Below are 25,704 nucleotides of genomic sequence, written 5' to 3' on the forward strand. Positions count from 1 at the left end.
ATATAAGCAGAGCATTTTTAGTTAGAATGAACTGAGTGCCTGCAGAAATGGCAGCTGGTATTCAGATGTAGTGAGTGATGAATGTGGGGAGTCACAGTGGATCATGAATTCACTAAGATGAGAAAATATAAAGAGAAAAGTGGATTTGATTGGTAATTTGTGTGGTCAGTTTAATGAAGTTTCTACCATTAAAAACATAATAATCGTAAGCTCAGACTTAGATAAATGTGCAAGTGGGGCATACATACAGAATTAAAAACATATTATTAGAGCTTTAATATTTCATGATTTATAATCATATAATATGAAGCTTGCCTTAATCACTAAATAGTAAATATGAGTAAAGTTTGGAAAACGTTTATTGTAGGTGTACAGAAACAGCTAGTTTTTAATTTCTCTAATTTGTACTTTTCATTTAAACCTAAAACAATGGCTGCCCTTTGGATCCTACTAGATATCAAACACTGTACTAGATTCTTTCTCTTCATTGTCCTGGATAATGCTATGAATGGCTCTATGAGGTTTGTATTATTTTCTCAATTTTGTACCTGAGGAAACTTATGCACAGATAGGTGAGTTAGGCAGCATCAAATCAACAATAAATGCAGAGTTGAGATTAATTTGTCCACAGGACTGTCTGACACGACATTCTTTATGATTTTTAATTTGTGTAATAATGAAAATCCACTTGCATTTTCAGTTTTGGAATGTTTCTAGATGCATATAGTGTGGTGTCTATGATTTAGCTATTCGTAATTTCAGCAATTCCTATGTGTAAAAAGGAAATGACTTTTGAAAGGTTCATTGATGTACGTGCACTCTTCACATTCAGGCTAGGTCTGTTTGATGCCAGACAGCCTATTGAGAAAGTGGGAGATGTAGGCATTCAACATATGCTTTTTGTCTCTGGTGCCAGACATCGTACTTAGCTTCATTTTTTAACTGCGTTGACTACATATTTTGGCATTGTGTCGACACATCAGTGGAAAAGCCTCTATCAGCCCACAGATGGTTCCTTTTGGTGGCAGTTCTCTCGAATTCACTATCCATTGACAGCTTCTATGCAGAGAGGGTTCTGTTCCTAATCAATACATACACAGTTGAAAGATTATATTGTGATTTGAATGTGCCACTATATTTTAAATTTGTGGGATCTTGGTATATAACAGTATTTAAATAAGTAATTGAGTAAGTGAATGCAATTTTTAAAACCCATTTTGTGACCTTTTAGAGAAAGTATTTTAGGCCGTATACCATCGATACAACCATCACCTCTTAGAAGAATTATTTTTGTGCTTATGTAGCAATTAATCTTCACTCTCAGTACTGTCATTTAAATCTCTCTTATTATATTGATATTTTGAGAAGTGGCCTTTAAAAACGTATGGGAATGGTGAAACATTTTATCTCAAATTGGAAATTAAAATTGGTGGTTAGTTTGCAATAGGGAAATAAGGAAACATAATTGAGCCATTGAGCTAACGGTACTCTATGCCTTGACTCTGTTTATTCAGAGTCATTTGTTCTTTCATTCAGCAAATGATGTATTTATTCAGTTTTTACTATGTGCAGCTTTTTCTGTGTGTGTGTGTGATGTGAAGAACTGAAACCAAGAAGAATGAACATCATTTTACCAATACCCATAAACTTTGTCTTAAGGCAAGAACAAATGTATTATGAAAATGTTTAGAGCTAAGACTTAATACCATATATTCCTAATCTTTGCTGTCTTTTGAAGCATGACATGTTCTCACATTTTTAGAGATTCAGCTTGAATTAGAGCAGGGTCAGTATTTTAGTTAGCATTCTTATTTCTTATATTATAAGAATTGGGGATGATTACTTAGATTGGGTGTTGGCCCCCTTTAAAAATGATAGCAAATGTACAAAGACCTGAAGAAAAATCATTTACAGAACTTAAAAAGCACATGAAATGAACTGTAGACACATTTAACATCCTCCCTCTCCCATGTAATAGAGAGTAAGCATGCTGTTTGTTATTTAGAGTGCTTACTTTCTATTGGATATGGCTTATTTTCAGCTTGCTATATAGTTTTTATTTTAACGTGCCATGGGGTTTATAGTCATAATGTGCATCATCATTCATTTTTCCAACATTGGAAAATGTTGATTGAATAGTTTTGCTGTGCACACCTCTATGAAGTTAATTGTGCAGAATTCAAGTAACTATGAACATTCAGATTTTAATAATAATTATATGGGAAGGATTGAGAAGATACAACCAATAAAAGTTGAAAATAACAGTTTAAGACAGGAAGTAAGTTATAATGACTGAGTTTTACAGTATTTTAATAACTTGAGCATCACATAATTTTAAAATTTTTGCCACTTTAATTCTGATATGATTGTGTATAAATGTTCTTTAATTTTTATGAAAAATTGTGTTGTTTAAATCATTTGTGTCAATTCAGCAGTATTTCATCTCTGTTGTGTAGTATATGTTTTAAATGTTTATTTATTTATTTTGAGAGAAAGAGAAATAGAGAGCTAGCAGGGGAGGAGCAGACAGAGAGAGGAAGACAGAAAATCCCAAACAGGGCTCTGCTATCGGCCCATTGCCGACTTGGGGCTCAAACTCAAGAACTGTGAGATCATGACATGAGCCGAAATCAAGTCTGACACTCAACTAACTGAGCCATCCACGTGCCCCTGTGTAGTATTTTTAAATGTTTCATTCTTCAACCTCTACATGATTTGAAATTCTCTTAAACAAAAATGACCAAAAACCAATTTAAATATTATTTTAAATATTATTTGATAAATGCTCATTTGTGTGTGTGTGTGTGTGTTTTGGTCATCTGAACTGTATGTAATATTGTGTGAGGCTTTAAAAAATATATAGTAAAATATTTTAATGACTTTATTAGCAAATTTAAACATCATAAAAAATTAGAAAGAAAAAAGGATTTGAAATCCTGATATCAAGAAACTAATGTTTTCTTGGAACATCTCTCAGTGAATTTTTTAAAATTAAACAAAAACCTCGTTTTTATATATTTAAAAAACAAATAATATGTTCCTACCTTAGACATTTTTTTAGTGTACATTAACATGTTAAGTGTATAATATCTAGCAAATTTTATAACCACATATTATATGGTTTCAGTTACTTAGGTGTGTGTTAGCTGGAAAAACGTCCCATGGTAACATGATACAAGAAAGGCTTTGGGGAAAAAATTTTCTAGGAATCCACAATTTCGGTTCTTGGTCTAACTTGGAGTCTAGTTAGTTCATTTTTCTGGACCAAATTTCCTAATATCAGAAGTTAACAAATTAAATTGGGAGGAGGCCAGTAGCTATGCTGACTATAAACTTTGAAATAAAGTTAAGTCTACTACAGCAACATACTTTTTAACTTTAAAAATGTGCTTGCCTTTAGTATACTTTTTAATTCATTAACGTTTGTGATTTTGTTGCATAATACCACTTCTGCCGTGTGACAGGTGGTGGTTCTTAAGCATACAGCTATCTTCCTTGTGGCCTCATTTTCATTACATAGCCTTGTTTATTTTAGACCATGTGCACACCTCACTGACATTTCAGTAGGATGATAAAGTATTTTACCATAGTTCATTTTGCAAAGATTTTAATGTTTTCAGTAATATTAAACCGGTTAAGAAACTTATCTACCACTTGATAAGAGGTGTTAGAATGTCATGGTGAGGTGTTACTATGCACTGTTGACCAGAGAAATAGAAATGTTACTGATTTATATTTTATGTATTTATTTTATTTTATATTTTATCGATTCTGTCAGTATCACTTGAAAAATGCCTTTTAACAGTTGTTATTGTTTTTGTCAACAAACCCAAGAATGTGTTTGATTTAGACTTTGAACATTTTCTGTTACATGGTATTTTTCATAAAAGAATGAAGACCTAGTATTTTTGTCTTACACTTAACGTCTGTTTATGTACGGTTTTGTCATTATTGGTATAGCAGAAGGCAGCTTGTGAACAAAGAAATCCTACATTTATCCTGGATTTTTATTTCACCTGCCGAAGTTAAATCTCACAAAATTTGCAAATTGAGAGAAAATTAGTAATGTGTACTTATTATACCAGGTTATCAAGGAATTTAAAAAAAGGCTATAGTGGATGAGAGAGAAAAAACTTCAAGTTTTGAAAAGTTGATATTTTTTAGAATAGATTAATCATGTTTTTACATTATCCCTGTTGGTAATGCACCAAAAAAACCCAAAAAACAAAAACCATCAACTGACCCATAATGAGCCAACCCCTTTAGCAACTCTTGCTTCCCTTTTATTTACTCATTTTTTAACTTTGTTTTAGGCACCCAGTAGCTTCTGTCAGCTTTTTTTTTAATCTTCTTCTGGGCTTCACTACTCCTCTCTGACAGCCTCTAGGTAACTATTCTTTTCAAGTAATAAATAGATCTTGATTGAAAAGTAGTTTTACTTAGGTTTATTTGAACTTTAGGAGGGCAGGGATCATGTCTTTTGCCGGTATGATTCCCGGACGTGCAAGGCACAACAGATATTTTTTAAATGAAATAAATATTTGGTGAATGAGTGAATGAACGAATGAATGAATTTCCAGGTAGATGACTATATTAACAGAACATGAGTCAGCCTTTTTTGTTTTTTCTTTTTCTTTTTCATTTTCTTTTTCTTCTCATTTTTTTTGGACTGGATTCACCTTTTATAAACTCTAGAGAAAGAATATCAATTTTTCATAGCACTTTTATTCTTTGACCAAGTAAGTATACCTATCACTTTCACAACTACTGATGTCTCCCACACAACCAGGACAGTGTATGACAAGGAGATTCTAAGTAAATATTTGTTGGAGGAATGAATAAATGAACGATCCCTTCTCTATTCACAGTATTGCAAAGAAAGAAAAACAAAAACAAAAAAGGGACAGACCTTGTTGTGGGGGGAAAATTTCCATGAAACCAAATAATATAAAAATGATGTTTGTAAGTACTCAGTCACACACACCACACACACACACACAGCAAACACTGGAAGGCTGGAAATACGATTTTTAGTATCTTGTTTATACTTTCTCATAGATAATATTCTGTACAGATTTTTATGAAGAGAGGGGGTTTCCATTTTATGGGAGTTTAACAGAGCAATTAATTTAGGTGATTTGTTTGTGATCAGCAGTTGGAGATAGCTGGTGTCAGAACAAGAATTAGAAATTGGTTGGTGTGATTCCCAGGCTGTTGATCTTTGCCCTGAAGTAGGGTTGCTTCCTTTATGGTTTTAGGCCCTGTTCATTTGAACTGAGGATGGATAGCTCATGTCAATCTACATATTGTATTGCAAGCTTCTGAAGTATCCAAACCACAGTAACCATTGGATGTGACTTGGTAGTTGCTTGGTCATACTATTTTCCTCTTGCCTCCTAAGTATTGCTTTATGCCCCAGGAGCCTGGGGTATAAGCCTGGGCTTTTAAATGATAGTCCCCAAAAGACTCTTCCCCTAGAAAGTGAGAAAATCATCTACAACCATGTTTGACCATGTTTTTCCTCCAGTCTTGCCACCCTCTCCCCGCAAGAATGTGCCAGTTAGCCCAAAACAACAGTGGCTCTCTCCAGTGATGATTCCTAAGTTGCTCAGAGTGGATTGTAGTGAGCAGATGGAAAGATAGCAGATTGGGTGGGGTGGGGGGATTTCAGTCTCTTGCTGTTATTTACATTTGATTTAGTGTAAAATGAGATTTAATTGTTCATATTAGAGCCAATTAACGGGGAAACCCAAGAAACCTGGTATGGCGTATTGAGAGCCTGCTGTAGCATGAAGAAGAGTATGTTTTCTCACACAGAAAGATTGGTGGCTGAGTTATATACATTGTATATAAAATAAATAATGAAGTTGTCAGAAAAGATTAGAAGTTAATACATTTGACCCAAACTTATTAAATTATGTGTCACAAGTATTAAATTACCTCCAGACTTGTGTAGTTCCTTAAACTGGGAATTAAATTGATCTGAATAGCAGTAGATATTTTATCTTTAAAGTATTTATAGAAACGGTGATAGAAAGTAATTGTAATTTTCTGATATAAGTAGCCATCTATTGTCGAGGAAGAGCTAAAAATGCTGGAATTAAATTTTTCTTCATTAGACATAACTGAAACTGAAAATTTACATTTTCAGCATTTCAGGTCTTTTAATTTTATATTTAGTATGCACTTACTAACTGCAAGTATGGGTCAACGATGATATGGCAATAGTCATAAACATTCCAAAATACTAAGTTGTCACATATATTTCATGGCTTAATTCCATATATTCTTCTAAGAATAAGGTCCTCAGTGTGAGTTTCAAAACTATCAAGTATGAAGATTTTGTTGTATGCAAAATTAATTGCCAAATGGTGTGTCTGAAGGCAGCATATCTCTTGGCAAATGTGTACATATTTAGTCAGGACCTCCTTTTGATTTGGAAGAAATTGAGTTTGTTTCCCATAGCACTGAGACAGTGTATAGAAAAAATCTTTTTCCTTTTTCTCCAAATAGCAATCATTGACATAGGTACCATATTGCACAAGAGAATGAATCAGCAAATGGCTTAACAAGATTAAAATTATGTGTATATATTGGGGCATCTGGGTGGCTCAGTCAGTTAAGCCTCTGGCTCTTGACTTCGGCTCAGGTCATGATTTCACAGTTTGTGGGTTCGAGTCCCACATTGGGCTCTGCACTGGCAGTGCGGAGCCTGCTTGGGATTCTGTCTGTCTCTCCCTCTCTCTCTGCCCCTTCCCACCGTGTGTGCTCGGTCTCTCTCTCAAAATAAATAAACTTAAAAAAAGTTTCAAAAAAAATTATATACATTAAATGATTACTACATGGTTTCTATGTAATTTGTCAGCCTCATTTGCATTTTTTAATATGAAAGTTTCAGTTACTCTAAATATACAGTGAAGTAAAATTAGATTTTCTCGTCTTCTTGGATTTGATTGTCCATTTTACTTTATTTCTAAAGCTTGTGAAAACTCCCATATACTGCTTTGCAGGTGGTAGATTCCTTCATATGTGTTAGCATCTCTACCCTTTTTCTGTATTTACTATTTTCTCTAAACAAACAGGCTAAACTATTTTAAAGGGATAATTAAGCTAACATGCTCCATTGTATTTCAGTGTTCCATATGTTTTCCAAAACTGTAACCTCATTTTTTCCAAAATTTAATTTAGTTTTAATTGGTAGACAAATCCAGTTTTGAAGCACTGGCCAACATTGTTTTCGGTTACTTGCATGTCGTCTTTCACTTCTGACTTACTAGCTAAATAAGATATTGAAATATTAAGAGCTGGTGAGCAAGCCATATCTGATTCCCTAATTAGACTTTACTGATACAAAGATAAATGTGAAGTATTAAAACTGGAAACATTTTAGTAGCGTTACTACATTGTAGCTATCAGGTTTTTATCACTTTTATTTGGGGATATGGAATGTTCACATGGTATCTTACTTACATGATTGTAATTTCTTCAACTTTCCCTACTTTCTTCCAATATGAAGAGATCACTTTCCTCTGAGCACCACAGATTAAGAGCTACCTGTTCTAGCAAGTAATCTCTAATTCTTCCTAGTTTCTTATATTTCCTCAAATGTGGGGTTGGTAGTTTTCGCTACTAGTTTCAAGCCAGTAGTTTGTTTCTTCTAAGAAACACCCATGGAAATGAAGTGACCTTTATAAAGTAACCTTTGTTGTGTGCCCCACAGAGAGTACTGAGAACAGAACTCCAGGGAGACAGTTCATCACCCTAAAGGGAGGGAGAAAGGTTTACATCACAACTTTCCATGAAAACTTAATTATTTTAAGGGGCATTGAAAATTTTGCTCAAAATAATTTTATTTAAAATGTTCTGTATAGGTTGTGAAATTCAAAAAGAAACAATTGGTGTTTGTTTAAAATTCAGAAAGATAAAAGTGATACCACTTTTGGAATAAGGAAAGAACATTATTTACTGGGCTTTTTTTTTTTTTTTTTTGCCAAAGATTTTTTTATGCTAATGGTCATAAATAGTGGATCTTATTCTCTAGACTAAGTAGGTTAGGAAAAAAAGAGCCTAAAAATATTTTGATAATTTAGTGCCCAAGATCACATAGTTTCTAAGTTAGTATACCTGGAGTCAGATCCAGACTTTGCTCCAGAGTCCGTGTCCTTACAGTTAAGGCATTCTGAGCTTAGAGGAAGAGGGAAGAAATGTTAACATTTCATACCCTTGTCGTCCTTCTGTTTCTGGAACATGCCAGGCTTTTTCTTATGCCTGGAACTTATTCCTCGGCTTGTCACATCACTGATTTTTTTCTCATCCTTTAGGTCTTGGCTCTAATTAATGTCAACCCCAGAGAGGGTTTTCATAACAATCTTATGGAAAGCACCTCCCAAATTACATCATCCTATTTATTTTCTTGTTTAACAGTTGTAGTATCTGTAAATACTTTCATTTGTGTGTCTCTTCCACTGTAAGTTCTATGAAGACAGGGACCTGTCATTTTCCCTTTTGTTTCTTCAAGTTTTATCTCACATAACAGTACTTGGCACATATTAGCATATTTAGTAGTTATTGGTTCAGTGAACAAGTACAACTTTTTATGTATTTGGTTCCCTTTTAAATATATAGAGATAAGCAAGTACTATTTCCTCAGATTTTTTAAAAGAAATAATTAAAATTGCATTTCAGTTTTAATTGTTAGTTGTTACTGTGGTAGTCAAAAGTTATTTGAAAGAAATAAGTTATATGTAAATTTCCATGAAAATTACTAGAAATCCCTATTGAAACTGTGCTTTCTCAGTATAAGACATTTTGTAAGCTTGCATTTATTTCCCACACAAGATCCTTTTCTTCAGGCATATTTTAATTATTGAGTTATTAACTTGATTGTATATCTTACACAAAAGAAAGTAATCTTTCACTGATATTTGAGATTTATGTGTTTCAGTTTTTGCATGAAATAGATACTGTCAAGACCTTGTGTTTAGCATCAGAATCTTACACAAGTCTTAACAAACAGTAACCAAAAGTGAGCTCAAAATACAGAATCCTAAGTGGCAGGTAAATGCTTTCATCGCTAGAGTATAAATTGCTATCTTTGGTTACAAAAAGAATTTAACATTGGGGCACCTGGGTGGCTCAGTCGGTTAAGCGTCCGACTTCGGCTCGGGTCATGATCTTGTGGTTTGTGGGTTCCAGCCCACGTCGGGATCTGTGCTGACAGCTCAGAGCCTGGAGCCTGCTTCGGATTCTGTGTCTCCTTCTCTGTCTGTTCCTCCCCTGCTCACTCTCTGTCTTTCTCTCAAAAATAAATAAAGATTAAAAAAAATTAAAAACAAACGAAAAGAATTTAACATCTATGTTATATAGCATAGTGATTACTTTTTAAACTATGGAGAGCAGGGAAAAAAACTGCACTAATTTAAGTAGTTTTTCTTAAGTAAAGTAGGAATGATTCCTTTCTAGTCCAATTAATTAGACAGGATAGAGGGGAGAAAATTAACTTGGTAAAGAATTTCTAGTGATATTCTAGTAGCCACTTGATTCTGCTATAAAAGTTACGGTATTTTCATATCTCAAAGTTCTTATGCATCTTACTTGATTTTGGCAGTAAGCTACTATTACGATTTGTGTTTGTTGACTACTGCCATCTCAGTGTTTTGAAATGCCTACTTTCCAAAAATAACAAAACATAGTTTGGATATGATAGTATTTTGTGATACTAGTGGACAAGGTAGTGTTGTTGCTAAGCCCTATGGGAAGAGGGGAGTGCTGTGTAGAGTGGCTATAAAAACAAAGCAGACTGCTTCCCTGGAGTGTTCTGACTTCTTTTGTTATGTGCACATGGGCCTGTGCCATGTAGCTCTTTTTAGATATGATTCAGAAAGTCAGAGAGTAGGAGGTAGTCTGCTGATCTACAAGGGAGAAAACAAAATTGAGGCTGGTGAGTGCGTTTTGTATTTAATTCTCTACTTGAAAGTAACTAGTTAAATAATGTGTAAAACAATATTTGATTAGGTGAGTGAGTTTTGTATTTAATTCTGTACTTGAAAGTAACTAGTTAAATAACGTGTAGAACAATATTTGATTATCTACAGATAAATTCTTATCCACAGACATTAGAAAAAAAGCCATGCTCTTACACTGCTTCTTCTTAGTTGGGATTGCTAATAAATTAAGTACTTAAATGAAATACAGTTATAAAGGAAAACCAAATACTTAATTGCAGAGTCAAGAATAAGTAATATTTTAAAAACTTTTAATTCCTATGATATTTGCACTTCATTTGAGTATCAGGAATTAACTTATGCATCTGTGAGGAACTTAGACTGTATTTCATTGTCTGTTCTATTTTTGATTGTTCTTTTTATGTTCTGTGACAACTCTACCTTCTAGAGTTATGGTGAGATATAGGCTTCAGTGGCTCTTAAAATTTTGGAGCTTGTAGACTCCCTGGAGAATCTGATAAAAGCTAGGCAATAACTCCCAGGTACATACGAAGGTTCATACAGACACCAAGTCTTACACCCTTAGGATCTATTTAATTATAAACCTCCACTTTGGATAGATCGTGTGTGTGTGTGTGTGTGTGTGTGTGTGTGTGTGAGTGAGTGTGTGATATACAAATTTTGCTGATTTTTTTCTTTTTCACTTTAAGGGTTTTTTTCATAATATCCATCTTTGCCATTGCTGTATCCCAGACTCTGGTGATACTGTTGAAGAAAAAACAGACCAGGTTTAACTTACATTTAGTTAAAATCTGGGGGAGACATGCATTAACTAAATAAATTATAAATGGGGGGTTCTAAAATGATGGTTTCTTGGTGTAGTGGCCACATTCATCCTTTCCGCCCCCAATTCCCCATTCTTTCTCCATTTATTCTCCACAGGTCAGCAAAAGTGAGCTCTGTAAAATATAAATTGGGTCACTTTCTTTTCCTATTAAAAACTCTTTGGTGGTCTCAATTGGTGTAAACCCCAAGTGATCTAACTTAGGATTTTCTCTCCAGCTTTCCATGGAATCACACTTGGACAGGCTCCCTTGCCTTCAGGCTTACTAGTCTTATTTTAGTTCCTGTAAACATCTGAAGGTCTTTACACCTGTAGCTTCTTTGCCCAGAATTATTTTCCTCTCCCCAACTCACAATTACTTCTTTTATCCTTTTTAGATTAAAATTTGCATGTTCTTGTCTTAGACAAAACCTGCCCAATCAAAACCTCCTCTTCTCCCACAACTTCCAGACATACAGCACTTTAATTCCTTACCTATTTCTTTATTAGTACCTACTATGGCATGAATGTGTGTGTTGATTTTACATTTTGGGGGGAGAGGTGGGCACCTATTATTTGCACTAATTTTGGCTCCATGTAGCTGGTAATCCTATCTTTGTTTTAGCCAGCTCCTTGCATAGTGTATGCTGTCATCCTTCAATAAATAAAAAGAAGAGTTGGAGTGTAGGTCCAAATACTTGACCAAATTAGGGGAGTCAAGTTATTCGTGTGTGGAGAACTGAAAGGTGCTTGTACATTTGGCTAATTGAAGTAAAATGTAGTGTCTGAGCTCAGAGATCTTGTGTTCAAACCAGGTGGGACCCTGTGGCCTATGTTTAGGAATTTCATCTTTATGTTAAGAGCTGATAGTAACCAGGAGCTTGGCCTGATGAGATTGATTGAGTTTGAAAGGTCACAGTTGCTATGGGGAGAAAGGATTGTGAAGTGGGGAGAGAGGAACTAAAACATATGGCAGGGAGATTTGAAAAGATGTTGTGACAGCATTGGAATCAAAGATCAGTAGGTGGCTTATCTTGCTAAAAGTAGAAACATGGTGGGGGGGGGGGGTGCCAGGGTGGCTCATTCGGTGAAGTGTCTGACTGTTGACTTCAGCTCAGGTCGTGATCTCACAGTTTGTGGGTTCATGGGTTCGAGCCCCACATTGGGCTCTGTGCTGATGGTGTGGACCCTACTTGGGATTCTGTCTCTCCCTCTCTGCCCCTCCTCTGCTCTTTCTCTCTCTCTCTCAAAATAAATAAATAAACTTTAAAAAGTAAATAAATAAAAGTAGAGACAAAGGGAAATGTATTAGAAGGATACATTAAAATCAGCCAGACTTGGAGATGTCTGGTGTCATGGATGACTCCTGGGTTTCTGGATGGTATAACCAGCTATTGACCAAGAAAAGGAACATATTGTGTCCAGTTACAGTTACAAATACATTTCTTGGTTTTTTTCGCCAGTCTCTTTTTGTCTTTCATTTTCATCTTCCAAGTGTTTTCCACTGTTTTCAAAGGCTATAGGCATAGAAAAATTGGCCACCCTTGTTATTAACAATAGATCACTGTGTATAATGACTTCCAACCATGCTAAATGTACTTGAGTTAACATATAAAAATATTAGAATAGAAAATTACTGGGGCTCCTGGTGGCGCAGTTGGTTAAACATCCAACTTCAGCTCAGGTCATGATCTCACGGTCCGTGGATTCAGGCCCCCCGTTGGGCTCTGTGCTGACAGCTCAGAGCCTGGAGCCTGTTTGGGATTCTATGTCTCCCTCTCTTTCTGCCCCTTCCCCCGCCCTCAAAAATAAGTAAACATTAAAAAAATAAATAAAAGAAAATTACTGTAAAACTATATAGGTATATTTTGAATACTTTATTCTCTTAATAATTTACAAGGAAGTATAATTTCTCATTGATGTGTAGAGAAGAATGATGAATGTCAGTCAAATTGATCATCAAAGCCATTGACTTATTAAAAGTTTATGAAATGTAAAATATAATTGGTGACTTCTTAAAATTGGATAAGATACATTAAATGTTCAGATCATACTATCTGTTCATTTAGGTTGACATGTTAGCCTTTTTTATTTAAGGGAGATTTAAATGCAGTCTTCATGAGGTCAGATTTAATTTTGAATTCTTTTGTATTTACTTATTTAGTGTTTATATCTCCATGTGACATTTGTTAGTCATTTGAGCTGCATTGTCAAATATAATGGCTACATATCTTGAAAAGTGTAGTGTTACACCATGTCAAAGCTGAACAAGGAGGAAATGCACATTTTCCTGTATGAAGCAACAATAAAAAATTAGTAACACTCGTTATGAGAGTTGTATGAAATTAGAGACTTGGCTTGTGCCACAAAATTATTCAGAGTGAATTTCATACACATTGGGTATCTGCGCCTAAAACTTTTTATACATATTCATTAGTTTTTATAAAAGAAGAATAAAATGTGGTGAATTTATTAAAAATACATTTTTTGATAACCTAACATTTAGTGAAGCTTATGACTTGTATAAAACTTTTTTAAAGTTCTAATTATCTAAATTAGAATAGATTCCTTAGATCTTATTACTACATCTACTCAGTCTAAAAACAAGGAATAACCAGTGTTTTTTTTTATTTGTATTTGAGATGCTCTAATAAGTAAATACTCCTGTTTATCCTTTCTTAAAACATCTTGGTATATTAACAAAGCAAGACTTTATACAGTAACATTTCTAATTGCAAGAATCAGTTTTCAAGTAAAACAGAAGTTGATATATGGGGACTTACCAATTTCAAATAATAGCTTTATATTTTGGAAAGTGTCTAGGATTATAATCAGGTTAAATGAAATTATTTTCAAGATATAGGAATATAAACTACATTTTAAGTTGACAGAACAACTAGTCCTAATGAAAGCATTTTTACATTTATTTGCAGGCAGAATGTTATGAAATGATGAAGGTTCTGATTTTTATCAGTGTTATACTGTCAGAAATTGTTTCTATTTGTACTTAATTCATTTTCATGTTAGCATAGTTAAAATAACCAAAAGCATATTTTTTTAAGTTTTTCATTTTTCTGCTCATGAATATTTTTACATTTATGTTGGTTGGTACTTACTTATATAAAACTACTTTTTAAAACGCTTTGTTCCATTTTACCTAAAGTTATTACCTAGTGAAAGCATTGGTAAATGATAATCTTTTCTGCCTCTTTTGGAGACAATATTTTTATTGTCTTGTTCTGAAATGTATAACATAAATATAAATGACTATGTTATTGGTTGAAAATGAAAAATAAAACTGTATGTTTCTTTTAAAGTTTATTTATTTTTTGAGAGAGAGAGAGAAAGAGCATGAGCCAGGGAGGGGTAGAGAGAGAGCATCCCAAAGTAAGCGCCATACCATCATCATGGAACCTGATGTGGAGCTTGAACTCGTGAACTTTGAGATCATGACCTGAGCCAAAATCAAGAGCTGGGCGCTTAACTGACTGAGTTACCTGGGTGCCTCTAACACTTTACTTTTCAAGTCTTAATATTAGTGTTTTAATAAATCTTACCTCATTTATCATATTTTAAGTATTAATTTGTCACTAGACACTGATAGCCAGAGAGATTAAAATTACTTAGAGATTAAATTTAGCATTTTTTTAAAAAGATGAATATGTAGATTGGTTTGTTCCGTACCTATTCTGTAATCTCAAGGAAATGCACGAGGCCACAGTAGTAATGAAAAACAGAATTAAGTCCGGCCATAACATTCTGAGTTGTGAGTTTTCATGGATATGCAAAGTTCCTTAGAAGTCTTGACTTTAGTCTGAAAAACTACAAGTAGAATCATCTCCCCTACCTCAAAGGATTCTTAACCAATTTTTATAATATGTGGTTTAAATCTTCCATGTTTTTATTGTGAAGGCACTTGTAATGCTCATGATTTGAATGTTCTCTGTAACCTTTTTGTGTTGACATACTCTTCTCACAAAGACTTATTTATTCACCCTCTTAAGTATAGGAGCTGAGTGACTTTTGTGTTTCAGTGTTTTTTTGTTTTTCACTTTTTAAAAAAATTTTATTTATTTTGAGAGAGCGAGCAGGGGAAGGGCAGAATGAGAGAATCCCAATCTAAGAGTGCAGAGCCCGACGTGGGGCTAGAACTCACAAACTGTGAGGTCACGATCTGAACTCAAACCAAGAGTCGGATGCTTATCCCACTGAGCCACCCAGGGGCCCCTTGACTTTTATGTTTCAGTCTGGCTCTTCTAATACTCATGTCAGATTAAGTAGAAGGCGACATATGTGCTTAGAAATTAGAGAATTTTGTACATTTATTTCTGAAAAATCATTGCCAGTAGATGACACAAAGACATTTTTATAGGGATGCCTGGGTGGCTCAGTTGGTTAAGTGTCCTACTTCGACTTGGGTCCTCAAGGCTTGTGAGTTAGAGCCCCGCATTAGGCTCTGCTCTCAGCATGGAGCCTGTTTCAAATCCTCTGTCTCCCTCTCTCTCTGCCCCTTCCGCACTCATTCTCTCTCTCTCTTTCTCTCGCTCTTTCAAAAATAAACATTTGGAAAAAAAAAATTTTTATGAACATCTATGTAGACATACTCTGTTTATCTTAGGGCTAGCACATAGCCAATATAATCATGATTTTCCTATTGTGATAGTGTTAAAAATTTTTTTTAATGTTTATTTTTGAGAGAGACGGCGTGAGTTAGGGGATGGGGAGAGAGAGAGAGAGAAACACAGAATCCAAAACAGGCTCCAGCTCAGAGCTGTGTGCACAGAGTCTGATGTGAGGCTCGAACTCCTGAACCACGAGATCATGACATCAGCCAAAGTTGGAGAGTTAACCAATTGAGCCACCCAGGCACTCCTAAAAATGTTTTCTAATGTTCGTCAGTAAAAAGGAATGCTGATGGGGCACCGAAGCATGACTGGCTCAGGTCATGATCTCACTGTTTCTGAGTTCAAGCCCCGCATCATGCTCTGTGCTGACAACTCAGAGCCTGGAGCCTGCTTCAGACTCTGTGTCTCCCTCTCTCTCTGCTCCTTCCCCACTCATGCTCTGTCTCTGTCTCTCAAAAATAAACATTAAAAATTTTTTTAAAAAGGAATGCTGGCAAGTCTATAGAGTGCAAAAATAAACAAAATAAAATAAGACTATCAGAAACACTTATAGTTTCTTACTAGATCATTTTGTCAGCTCTGTTAGCTTAAATGCTTCACTCTTTGGAGAACATGCAGGATTAAAATGAGCAAATTTATGGTATGAAGCCAGAATGTGGAATGTAGATTAAAATAAGAACAAACTAAGTACTATGTTTATTCTGTATTACTGAATCTTGTAGAGAAAATGATGAAGTTAAAGCTCAAGTTTATTTTTAATTCAGGGTCTTGACTGAAATGTAAAGGCATTTTAAGCCACCTACCTCTTTCAAAGATGGTATGGATAGACCACCTGCTGTTAACAAGCTGTAAGGAAAATGGAGGGATGTAAATGAGTTTTGGTGATTTGCCTGCCTCTGAATACAAATGAAGCTGAAAATCTTCAGTCCTATGCTCTTAATAGTGAACTACTAGAGTGTTCAAATCTTTGTACAAGAGTGAAGGCTGTTATAAGGGATTAACATTAGCTTCTTTTAATTTTTTTTTTTTATTATGTGAATACTTTTTAACACTGGATAACCAAATATAATTCAGTTGTAATACTTTTAACATGTCTTTAAATGCGGTATTTTGTGAAGGTGCTTTGACATATCCTGACTAAAATGTAGGAAAACCCATTTTATTTTAATTCCATAAATGATACATCAGAGTAATGGCTGACAATGGGAGAAAACGGAGTAGCCTTTACAAGGTATACAAAGTCAGCCTGGCTAAGGTAAGTCAAATTATTTTTAGAATTCAGATGCCTTCCACATGAGACAAGACTGACAAAATTTTCTGAGTATATTAGATGGCAAGAGCCTGGAGATTTTTTGAAAACTTGGATGGTATATTCTGTGAACAGATTTGTAATGTTTGAGTAGAGAATGAGGGAACTTGACATCATCACATGATTCTTCATTTTCCCCCAATGTGTACATAACCTCTTACCAGTGAACACATCCAAAGTGCTGGTGTTGCTGGAAAGAATTTCAGCTTTGTTTGCGTTGATAAAGTTTACTGTAGGCTCACATTCCTTCTGATGGTTGTATATTAAAATGAGAAAAATGTACAAAACCGTCTAATTTTAAATGCAGGTAAAAAGGTGGAATAGTGAGAAATTGTATTTGTGCATAATTAAGTCTAGATTTCTGTGTGACATTTATGTGGCTTTATCCTAAGAATGCATAAAGAGTTTCCTAGATCGTTTCCCACTCATAAACTTTCAGAACCACAAAATCATGATTCATTTTGGATGAGTGTCTGCTCCAGCATGCCCTCTTTATGCTCATCCATGGCTTGGAAAACTTGCCATCCCACTTTTTATGCCTGCCTCTCTTTAGAAACAACTTAATTGCATGAGATTGTCATAATGTAGCTTTAAGCCCTTCTGAAGATCATAGGTCAAGCTGCAAATTAAAGGTGAGCCTTGCTTTATAGTGTCAATTATACCTTTTGGATCACTGGTGGAATATTGATCAAACATTTTAGCAATAAGTTTCAGTCTAGATTAATTTATATATTGTGTAAAGTTCATTAAAAGTAACAATCAATATGGAATGAAATTGTGAAACTTTTGATCTTGAAGGTCCCTGCCTTCCTTATTTACTACCCTTAATGGAATTAGTCATAAATGAAATTTTTACTGAAATTTAAAATAAAAGAACTGTAGGATTATAGCATCAAGTTTTCCAAAAGTGTTCCTGCATTTGCTGCTTTCCAGATCTTGAACTCATTGTAAAACAGCAGACGAGCAACATCTTAGTATTTATTCATATGTGCTTGTAAATATTATTTTGTAATTAAGTCTGCCTTTTATACCACTGTCATGTAAACTTAAAGGAAAGAGGATTTATGGCAAAGTCATTTGCTTTTGTGATAGAGCTTTTTGGTTTTTAAATTAGGAAAAATGTTTGATTTGCTCAATGAGCAAAAAACTTTTTTTGTACAAGTCTTGATTTGCTCATGCTACCAAAAGAAAAATACCTAGCTTGCTTAGGTTCTAAACTCTTAATTCTATAGGTTGCACATCCTTTCTTCCCAAAATCCCTGCAGCAAGTGACCTTGTCAAACAAAAGTGGGGAATAATGGGAGGCAGCCCAGGGACAGTGGCTCATTTACAAGCAGCTGTTTGCTACTGTCAGAACAAAGGCAAATCAGAGTTGCATTAAAGGGATATGACAGGCAGAGTGAACAACTGTCCACCTGCCAGCTCACTTCCCTAATAATACTTACCTTTTACTTCTTCGTTGAAAAACTGACTGGCTCGAGTAGTTATTCCTAAGGGAATGGAGTGAAAATGGGTAAGAAAATAAAGATCCATTTCTATAATTTCAAAAAATAAAGAATTACGGAGTTAGATTTATTAAAGCACCTGTATAACGCTTTTGAATGACAGAAACATTACGAATATACGTTCCATAGACTTTTAATTGCACCGTTCCTTGTTACATAGGATTTGAACTATGATGTATTTGTATCTATTAATATTGTACCATGTTGTGATTAAATTCTTGATGCACTTTTATAAATTTAACAACAGTTAAATCTTATTCTTTAAAAGAGTAATTGAGCACAGTACCCTTCTTACTATGTGCACATGGAAAAAGATTTGCCTTTTATTTGCATTCTGATATAAACTCTCCCTTTTGGTGATTGTTTTTGGAGGGGGACTTTAGGTTTATTGTGACGTATGTGCTGATGTGAAATGGAGAGCATTGCCTGTATCTGGCATGTGCATTTTTTAAATATTGCTTTTAAAATGTTCTAGAGCTGTACATTTTCTTCTACCCTGCCTCTTTAATGCACAGTTGGTAATATGTCCTTCACTTGAACTTTTCCCCCATAAATCAATTATGCATTTGCAATAGTAGTTCAACTTCTTAAAGTGCATAAAGGAGAATACTGTATATCAAGTGCTTATGAAATAAGTATTCATTTGAATAAGAATCTAGACCTTGAAAATCTTCACATTTTTTGTGTCTTTCACTGAACGGTGTAGGTAGTTTAAAAAGTTGACATTTTCAAAAAGTTAGCATATTTGAGCTAATTTTTTAAATATGTGAAGCTAAACTATCAAAATGCTTCTCACATACGACTTTATGTGATATAAAGTCATTCAAAAATATAAAAAGTTTTTAATGCCTGGCCAAAAGAGGAATTCACGTTTGTTTTACCATATGCTTTGAATATGATCTTCAGATATTTTTTAAAGCAGATACAGGTCTTTTTTTTTTTTTTTTCATTTTACTCCTGTCAAAACTTTGTATGCATTCTACCATGAAATCATATTTAAGAATCCAAACATTTGTTAATGCTGTACCTTTGTTACATTGTGTTCCATTATTTCCTGTAAAGCTCTTAATGATACTGAAATGGACATGTGACCTTTTGCACTTACTCAGATGTGCTATAAAAATTACTTTTTTCCATTGATTCTATTACACCATTTTGGACCACGAGAGAAATCCTTGATTTACATTTAACAGAACTTTTCATTTAATAACAAGTAGAGTTCCCTGACTAGCAATAAATGCTTATTTGACTTGAATAACTTCAGTTAAAGACTGTAGAATTTAAAAAGGACTTTGGAGAAAATTTAATTCAACCCCTTCGTTTTCTAGAGGAATATTTTATGACGATGTTCGTTCAGGATAACATAGTAAGTTAGTGGTAGACTCAAGGTAGCAGTTTCAAATTGAGAGAAAAGTTCTTGACTTTCATTGTTATTCCCTCCCTGCCTTTGGTTTTTACACTGCTAAAAACTTCCCACATTCCATCTACTGATGGAAGCTCAGCTTCAAAAATTCAGCATCGTTTCTAAGCTGTGGACTGGTACGGGTTATGTATCAGCAAGTCAGTCTCTTAGGTCGTCGAATTGAAAGTAGAATTAATTCCTTTTCTGAAACAAGATTCCCTGATTCATCTTAACGACTCCTGCTCAACCCCTCATTTGAAAATATTGAGACTTAATTCCTATTCCTGTCTCCCTAATCACTTTTTTTTTTTTTTTGGTTTAGTTTGGTTTGGTTTTGAGTGCCAGTGAAGTAGCAACATTTTGTTGTAATAGATATTCTCATTCTAAGATGACATAAAGTGGATTCTCAGGATTGACTTTCAAACTAAAAAGTGTTTGCCTTTGTCTCTGTGCATCAAAATTTATCGCTGTAATTGACATGACTAAGGTGACATGACACAGTGCTGAAGAGCATAGCATGGTTGAGTGTGAATATCAGCCTTTCAGTTTTAAACAGGAGTGCTCTCCTGTTCATGACCTTGGGCTGCTTACTTAACCTCTTTCTGTCTGGTTTTGCTTATCTTTAAATGAGGATTATTACCATACTGTTAGGAGGATTAAAGAAATTCATATTTGTAAAGCACTAATAATTTTTAAGTTTATTTAAAAAAAAACTTGGTATTTTGGGGAAAGAAGTTAGAGATAGATCTTAAAAGAAATTTTGCTGGTTCAAATAGATAGCTATTTGCGTAAATAGATTAACTATAGGGATACCTTGCCCTTAGAAGTTATTGAGAGTGGCTTAGCTGCTTAATAGCAATCAAAATCATTTGAAATGTTTACCAGGTGTTAATCGTGAGTCGGGCTTGACAAGGCAATTAAATTGTGTGTGGAAGAAAGAAAAATCTCTGTAAATCATGTTTACAGATGTAAAAAACAGACTATGAGGGAGTAGTTATAAAAATCTATACTTTTCCATTTGTTTTACTATATTAGAATATTACGTAGTTTGAATAAGCATTTACAGTTCCTGGTCCTAAACTTGTACTACAATATAGAGGGTGGTTTGTTCTCCTCTGATATGCTTCCCTAGAGATTCAGGGAATCCATAGTTGTCCAAGTGAGCAAATCTCTTGTTTAAAGCCCACACCTTAGGCACAGGAAGCCTTATCTATATATGGTGGCCCACTTACTTTGCTGCTCTTCCCTAACATAACCTAATATGATTCAGTTTCTCATTAAGTATATATCTTATATACTTGTACAGGCCCCACATTATACATACATAGAAATTACTATAATAGAAATCAGAAATCTAGATATTAATTGATTTGACATTCTTACATTTATAAATAAAGTATTTTTAAAAATTTCTTAATGTTTACTTTTGAGAGAGAGAGAGAGAGCAAGTATGAGCAGGGGTGGGGCAGAGAGAGAGGGGGACAGAGAATCCGAAGCAGGCTCTGCGCTGACAGCAGAGAAACCCCATGCAGGGCTCGAACTCCCGAACTGTGAGACCGGGACCTGAGGCACAGCTGGTCACTTAACCAACTGAACCATCCAGGTGCCCCTAAATAAACAAGTATTGAACTCGGGGTGCCTGGGTGGCTCAGTATGTCAAGCATCCAACTTCAGCTCAGGTCATGATCTCACGGTCTGTGAGTTCAAGCCCCACATTGGGCTCCGTGCTGACAGCCTAGAGCCTGCTTTGGATTCTGTGTCTTCCTCTCTCTGCCCCTCCCCCACTCACACCTCTGTCTCTTTCTCTCAGAAGTAAATAAGCATTAAAAAAAAGCATTAAAGGGGCGCCTGGGTGGCGCAGTCGGTTAAGCGTCCGACTTCAGCCAGGTCACGATCTCACGGTCCGTGAGTTCGAGCCCCGCGTCGGGCTCTGGGCTGATGGCTCAGAGCCTGGAGCCTGTTTCCGATTCTGTGTCTCCCTCTCTCTCTGCCCCTCCCCTGTTCATGCTCTGTCTCTCTCTGTCCCAAAAATAAATAAACGTTGAAAAAAAAAAAAAATTAAAAAAAAGCATTAAAAAAAAGTATTAAACTTTATCTCACTCATTGAATACTGATGACATAAATTTTTGGAAAATGTTTGAAAATACATGAAAATAGAGCAGTGAATGAAATTTAAGTTACTATGTGTATGTTTTTAAAATTGAATTTGGACGATATTTATGTTGGGGACATAACCTAACTATGTATGAATAGATGGTGAAGAAATCACATAAGAAGAAATGATAGGAAGTTTGATTTTTTGTTGTTTGTTTTGTAAATATATTCTTGACTTAGAATAAAAAATAGATTTTAAAAGATTTTTTTATATTTTTAAAGCATGCATTTAAAAATTACTGTGTTTGGAAATTAAGTAATTAACGAAAAATGCTTTTTCCATGGCATTGAATCAATCTGTTGGTTTCACACTGCTTTTTCTGTATTTCTTTCATTTAATGGTCTCCTTCTCACAGCATAGCATATTTATTCATTGCTTTGCCTGAATAATACTAACACCCTAGCAGATGGTCACTTCCCAATGAGTTTGTCTCCAAAAAAGAAATTAAAATATTGTAATACCAGAGAGAAATGTTGTAATGTGTCCCTTTTAAATTAATAGGTTATTCTTTCCAACTATAATTATGAAATAGCTCAATATCACGTAAAAGGCTAAAAATTAAGAGTAAATGGCCTTATGGGAAACTTGAAATAAATACAAGCTTATGTGGTTTATAGTTTATAGTTTATAGATTCTTAAAGATACTAGGAAGTATTTTCTTAAAAAGGTAACATGTTCTATGCTATAATTGATCCATATAAAAAGTTAGCAGTTTTAAAATGTAAAGACACATTCTGAAAGAAGATACTTCCCCTAAAACTATTTAATTAAATTTATTAGCCTAACAATGAAATTAAATATGAAAATAATTTTTGTGTTTCTTCCTTTTACTCATACCTGGACCCCTTCAGGGAATGATCTGTATCTCTGATTGGTTTTGAGACTATTGAATTATTTACAAATCTAGGACCAGACTGTGAGAATCTGTAGCTTTGCAGGATTAGAAATGCAACATATAGATATGTAGACTCAGGGTCAGTTTGATCAGGACATTTCTGGAAGAATGGAACTATTTTTAAAATAACAGAGTAATTATTGAACATACTTGGGAAAAATCTCAAAATACTTATGACTGAAGTCATAGTTTGAGAAACTAGAATTGTCACAGTCGAAAGTAAATCATTTGTTTTGACCTTTCCCTGCCACTGATTTGCCACTGAACATAGCCTTGGGCAGACACTTATTATTTCTGGGACATCATTTCCTTATCTAGAACATTATCCAATTGGATTAGACAACTCTTAAGGCATTATTTAAAGCTTTATAACTATTTGATTGGTGATTATTTACCCAACCAGAATAAAATATTTAAAATGAATTTGCCCAAGTGAGACAGGTATATCTGTACTGAAATATAAAGGAGTTCTTTTAGTGACTCTTCTTCATACCTGTGATAAAAAGGTTCCAGTGTTATGGAAGCTAAAATATAAAACAAACTGAATTTTATTTCCAATTCTAATTACTATTGCTGTGAGCAAAAACAGCCCTATAAATATGCTGAGATTTGGTTCTTCATCTGAACACTGAAGATAATAATACTTGAAGTTGCACTATGTCTAAGGAAATTCTCTGTTTTTTTATTTTTTTTCCTTTTCAAAGAGTGGTCCCTTGAACATATTGTGGGTGCCCTTGTTAGAATGCTTTCTGTCCCATTATTTAAGCCTCAGATACTGTCAGGGGAGTTATTTGTCAAGTACTCGGACATTCCCTGTTTCTCTGAGTTAAAACACATGAAACAACCTTCTCTGATTTCTACAGATGGAAGATTAAGTCAACCTTAAGTTCTTTTGTAACTGAGGGTTTTTTTGTAGAAAGCAATTTTAAGATCTCTTAGTCTTATCCCTTCAAATCCTGAATTAGCCAGTACAACAGCATCTTTCAGTCTTTAAAATTGTGGTGGTATTACTCCCCTAGGCCTCCAACTTAATTTCTTTATAAATTTCTTTGAAATACTAGTGTACTCAAATTGTATATTATGGGATAAATCGGTTTATATGCTAAATATGAAGCTATATATTGTTATGAAACAGTATGAGGAGTAATGGATCTGGTGCTCAAAATAATGAGTAACAGAACTTCTTTTGGGTAAGGTATTAATTCCTCTGTATTTTAAATATTAGCCTCATGCTAATGTTTACATTTTTCCTATCAAATTACTTTTGTTATTTTCATGTTGTTACAAACAGCACATAAGAAAGGCAGACATAGAGAAAAAAAGAAAGAGAGAGAGAGAGAGAGAGAGAGAGGAAGGAAGGAAGGAACAAACGAACAAACAAACCAAGAAAGCTGCCTTTAAGATTGTTCTTAATCCTGGTCATCATCATCTCTGTATCGTCTCTGCTCATCTCTCAAGGTTAAAATGAGATTTCCCCTCCTTCGTAACATCTTACTTCACTATTCTAGTTATCATTAGTGTTTCTTTTTTTTCAATGTTTATTTAGTTTTGAGAGAGAGAGGGAGAGAGAGAGAGAGAGAACGAACACGAGCAGGAGAGGGTAGAGAGAGAGGAGGAGACACGGAATCCAAAGCAGGCTTCAGGCTCTGAGCGGTCAGCACAGAGCCCGACACAGGGCTCGAACCCACAAACCGTGAGATCAGGTCATGACCTGAGCCGAAGTCGGACGCTTAACCGACTGAGCCACCCAGGCGCCCCATCTTTAATGTTTCTTTACTCTCAATTTTTACACCACACAGTCTGTGCCATGTAATTGAATATATATAATATATATTCATTACATATTCAATACATAATATTTATTCATTATATAATCAGAATTTTATGTATATAATCATATATATATATATATATATTCCTGGTATAGATTTGTTTCCTGCTCCCCAAAATTATCCAAGGTGAAGACAATGTCTTATCCTAATCTTGTCCTAAGTCAGCTTCAGACTGTGCTAAAGCATCTAAGTGGTGGTCAGTGGATACTGGATTGATTCACATTTTCTTTCATCGAGGGTGAAAATTGTTTAGCGATCTTCTCCTTTTTTCCTGAGTCTGCCATTTCAATTAACCTCCCTGCTTTTCTGGTATGTCAACACAGAGAGAGGTACTGTAGAAGCCTTTAGGTTATATGGAATATGTGCATTTTGTTTTCTGATTTTAGGTATCAGGAAATGAAGATAGAAAAATGATCCTAACTAGAAGTGAGAAATGTGGCCAAACATCCAAAAATTAGGTTGGTGCTAAATAGGTAGAGGTGGTTTTTTCCTCCATAATCTTTGTGGTTTGCAGAGCTCACTGGTTTCTACTATATAGCTTAAGAGACTGAATTTTAGCAAACCTATTGAAGGATTTCTATTATGCCAAATGTACTACCAGTAATTAAAATGTCCCACATATTTTCTTGGCCCTTTCAGTATTCATTACATTTCAAGTTAATTATCTAAAAAATTACAGTAAAGACTTTTTTTTTACAGTAAAATATCATGCTTCCTGCAAAGCATGTTCAAATAACCGGAGTTGTTTATATGGATAATGACATAGTGAGCAAATGTGAAAGCAGTTTGAAAAATTAGGACATTGTAAACATATAAACTAGCTTTCTGGTTAGAAGATACTCCTGAAGGAGAGATTAAATGCCTTTTGTAGCCGTAGCATCTTTTAAACTGAAGAGTATGGAGTCTGTTCTCATAATTTTTAAGATGCTCTATTTGCCCCTTTCAGCTATTTCTGGTAGGTAATTAAGACCTAACACATCTAGCACTCGCCAGTGCATCTAGAATAGCAGAATTGGGAAAATAGACCTTCAATTATTTTATGTAGGGCTTTATTCTCTTGTGGAATTCTACTTGAGAAAAGCTGAAAAATTTTTTTTAATTTCTTTTAACCTTTATTTGCATAAAACTTTATTTCCCCACAAATACGTTTCTGTGAGCTTTTTCCTTCTAGATTATTTTTATTTGACCCAACTGGTTAGTGGTTAAGATGGTTA

At 34.6% G+C, this 25,704-nt stretch overlaps 1 protein-coding gene across 31 annotated transcripts in view; it reads left to right on the forward strand.

Annotated features, from left to right (window-relative positions):
* Positions 1–25,704, forward strand: part of ADGRL2 (adhesion G protein-coupled receptor L2) — a 631,707-nt gene that overhangs the window by 496,376 nt on the left and 109,627 nt on the right. The window contains exon 1 of one of the 31 annotated variants that reach the window (XM_086717390.1): positions 9,575–9,940. The exons of 26 other annotated variants lie outside the window; for them this stretch is intronic. In XM_086717390.1, the coding sequence (XP_086573516.1) occupies positions 9,700–9,940 (241 nt within the window). In that variant the 5' untranslated portion in view covers positions 9,575–9,699. Of the gene's footprint in view, positions 1–9,574; positions 9,941–25,704 lie in introns of those variants that run through there. 4 more of the 31 variants (XM_086717373.1, XM_086717385.1, XM_086717384.1 and 1 more) reach the window with 4 other exon arrangements.

The sequence above is a fragment of the Puma concolor genome, chromosome C1 (assembly GCF_028749965.1).
Source record: "Puma concolor isolate L17-30 chromosome C1, mPumCon1.1.hap2, whole genome shotgun sequence".
NCBI classification, from domain to species: Eukaryota; Metazoa; Chordata; class Mammalia; order Carnivora; family Felidae; genus Puma; species Puma concolor.